We start from the raw sequence: 2821 nt of genomic DNA, 5'->3' as shown, positions 1-2821 counted from the left end.
GATCTCCTGACCTCGTGATCCGCCTGTCTCAGCCTCCCAAAGTGCTGGGATTACAGGTGTGAGCTACCGTGCCCGGCCTATCTTCAGTTTATTAAAAAGGAAAACAAGTGAGGATTACAGCCCCAATTGGACATTTTTTCCTGGGTGCTATGAAAAGGGACAATGGAGAGGAAAGGGAATATTTGTCTTCTTTTGTTTTATTGGGTGGTGTGTGTTTGTTTGACAGAGTCTCGCTCTGTCGCCCAGGCTACAGTGCAGTGACGCCATCATAGGTCACTGCAGCCTCCACCTCCTGGGCTGAAGCGATCCTCCAGCCTCAGCCTCTTGAGTAGCTGGGACTACAGGCACATGCCACAACGCCTGGCTAATTTTTCCTTTTTTGTTTGTTTGTTTTCTGTTTTGTTTTGAGACAGAGTCTCACTCTGTCTCCCAGGCTGGAGTGCAATGGCGCAATCTCAGCTCACTGCAACCTCCACCTCCCAGGTTCAGGCAATTCTCCTGCCTCAGCCTCTTGAGTAGCTGGGATTACAGGCACCTGCCACCACACCCGGCTAATTTTTGTATTTTTAGTAGAGATGGGGTTTCATCACGTCAGCCAGGCTGGTCTCAAACTCACGACCTGAAGTGATCCACCTGCTTCGGCCTCCCAAAGTGCTGGGATTACAGGCATGAGCCACCGCGCCTGGCCTAAGTTTTTCTTTTAATTAGTTTTTGTAGACGCAGGGGTCTCACTATGTTGCCCAGGCTGGTCTCGAACTCCTGGGCTCAAGCAATCCTCCCGCCTTGGCCTCCCAAAGTGCTGGGATTACAGGCATGATACACTGTACCCGGCCCTTTTCTTGTGCCTGTGTTGGCCCCCAATCCTGCACTCTCTCTCTTAAATCCTCAAAACAGCCTAGTGACATCGGTGCTATTATAAGACCCCTTTGATAGTTGAGGAAACTGAGGCACAGAAGCCAGGCGTGGTTTGCTCACACCTGCAGTCCCAACTACTCAGGAGGCTGAGGTGGGAGGATCGCTTGAGCTCAAGAGTTGGAGACCAGCCTGGGCAATATAGCAAGATACCATCTGTGAAAAAAAAAAAAAAAAAGGTAAATTTAGAAAGAAAGAAACTAAGGCACAGAAAGGCAAAGTCACTGGCCAGGAAGCACTGCAGGTCGTGTGTGCAGCCCTGCGGGGAGGGAGGCTGAGACCTGATTTTCCTTCCTTCTCCCGCCCCCGCAGAATGCAAGGATGTGAACAAGGTCGCCTACTGCCCCCTGGTGCTGAAATTTCAGTTCTGCAGCCGAGCCTACTTCCGCCAGATGTGCTGCAAAACCTGCCAGGGCCACTAAGGAGCGCGCGGCACCCGGAGCCACAGCTGGCGGGGTCTCTGCCTCCAGCCCTGCAGTGGGCCGGCCAGAGGGGGCCCCAGGGGGGCGGGAACTGGGAGGGAAGGGTGAGACGGAGCCGGAAGTTATTTATTGGGAACCCCTGCAGGGCCCCTGGCTGGGGGATGGAGAGGGGCTGGCTGCCCCCCCGAGGGCCCCTCTTCAGCATCCCCCGCTTCCAGTTCACGTAGAGAGACCCCCTCCAGGGTGGGTCTGGGGAGGGGACAGCTGTTCACCCCAGCACCCTTTGCACCCACCCTTAGGGAGTCCCCAACACTCCCCCCCTCCTTTGATGGGAATATGTACTGTGAAGAGTAGGGGTGGGGAGGGGTCTGCCGGTGCCCTGCCCCCCAGCACTGCCCTACCCCTCCACTCCGAGCTGGGGGGAGTCTGTGTCTGCTATGGGAGACGGGGGGTAGCACCACCTCCCTGACACCTTCCCCTGACCTGACCAGGGGGAGGATCCACCCCAACCTCTGCCCTGCCTGCCCCAGGGGCACCCCAACATCCAGGCCACCCCCTCATGGTGCTACAGACCCTGCCCTGGGGCCCACACACTCCTGCCAGGAAGCCCTACATCAGTAAAGTTCTGTCTTGTGTAGATTTCTACGAGTTGCGGTGTGTGTGTGTCACTGCATCCAGCAGCCCCCACCCAGGTCTGGAAAGGACCACCCGTTCTCCCAGGTCTACCCAGCAGCCAAAAGGGGACTTTTTTTTTTTTTTTTGAGACAGGGTCCCTGTCGCCCGGCTATGCCTATCATAGCTCACTGCAGCCTTGATCTCCTGGGCTCAAGCGATCCTCCCACCTCCACCTCCTGAATAGCTGGAGCTACAGGCGTGCATCACCACACCCAGCTGATTTTTTAATTTTTTGTAGAGACAAGGTCTCGCTATGTTGCCCAAGCTGGTCTGGAACTCCTGGGCTCAAGCAATCCTCCCACCTCAACCTCCCAAAGTTCTGGGATTACAGGCATGAGCCACCATGCCCAGCCAGAAGGGGAGCTTTAACAATGCAGACAGGAACCCGGGGATTATAGGAGAAAAGTACAACAGCTTCTCATGGAAGCTTTTCTTTTTTCTTTCTCTTTTCTTTTTTTTTTTTTTTTTGACAGGGTCTCACTCTGTAGCCCAGGCGGGAGTTCAGTGTCACGATCTCAGCTCACTGCAGCCTTGAACTCCTGGGCTTAAACGATTCTTCTGCCTCACCCTACCAAGTAACTGAGATTATAGGTGCACCACCACACCCAGCTGATGTTTTAATTTTTTGTAGAGATGAGGTCTCGCTACGTTGCCCAGGCTGGTCTGGAACTCCCAGGCTCAAGCGATCCTCCCACCTCAGCCTCCCAAAGTGCTGGGATTACAGGCATCAGCCACCATGCCTGGCCCTCACAGAGGCTCTTAAAACCACACAGCCTAGCATCTGCCACCCTGGCCATCACACTCCCCGTCAC

The 2821-nt window shown here is 54.9% G+C and overlaps 1 protein-coding gene across 3 annotated transcripts in view; it reads left to right on the top strand.

Annotated features, from left to right (window-relative positions):
* The window catches only part of ADAMTS10 (ADAM metallopeptidase with thrombospondin type 1 motif, 10), a 29353-nt gene extending 27371 nt beyond the window's left edge, over positions 1-1982 (top strand). For all 3 annotated transcript variants that reach the window (XM_011966270.1, XM_011966271.1, XM_011966272.1), the window contains one exon: positions 1225-1982. In XM_011966270.1, coding sequence (XP_011821660.1) covers positions 1225-1334 — 110 coding nt within the window. In that variant the 3' untranslated portion in view covers positions 1335-1982. The remainder of the gene's footprint in view (positions 1-1224) is intronic.
* The last annotated feature ends 839 nt before the right edge of the window (positions 1983-2821 follow it).

Source organism: Mandrillus leucophaeus, unplaced genomic scaffold (genome assembly GCF_000951045.1).
Source record: "Mandrillus leucophaeus isolate KB7577 unplaced genomic scaffold, Mleu.le_1.0 Scaffold751, whole genome shotgun sequence".
Classification (NCBI taxonomy): domain Eukaryota; kingdom Metazoa; phylum Chordata; class Mammalia; order Primates; family Cercopithecidae; genus Mandrillus; species Mandrillus leucophaeus.
Note: the sequence above shows the minus strand (reverse complement) of the source record. Positions and strands in the feature narration are given on the sequence as shown.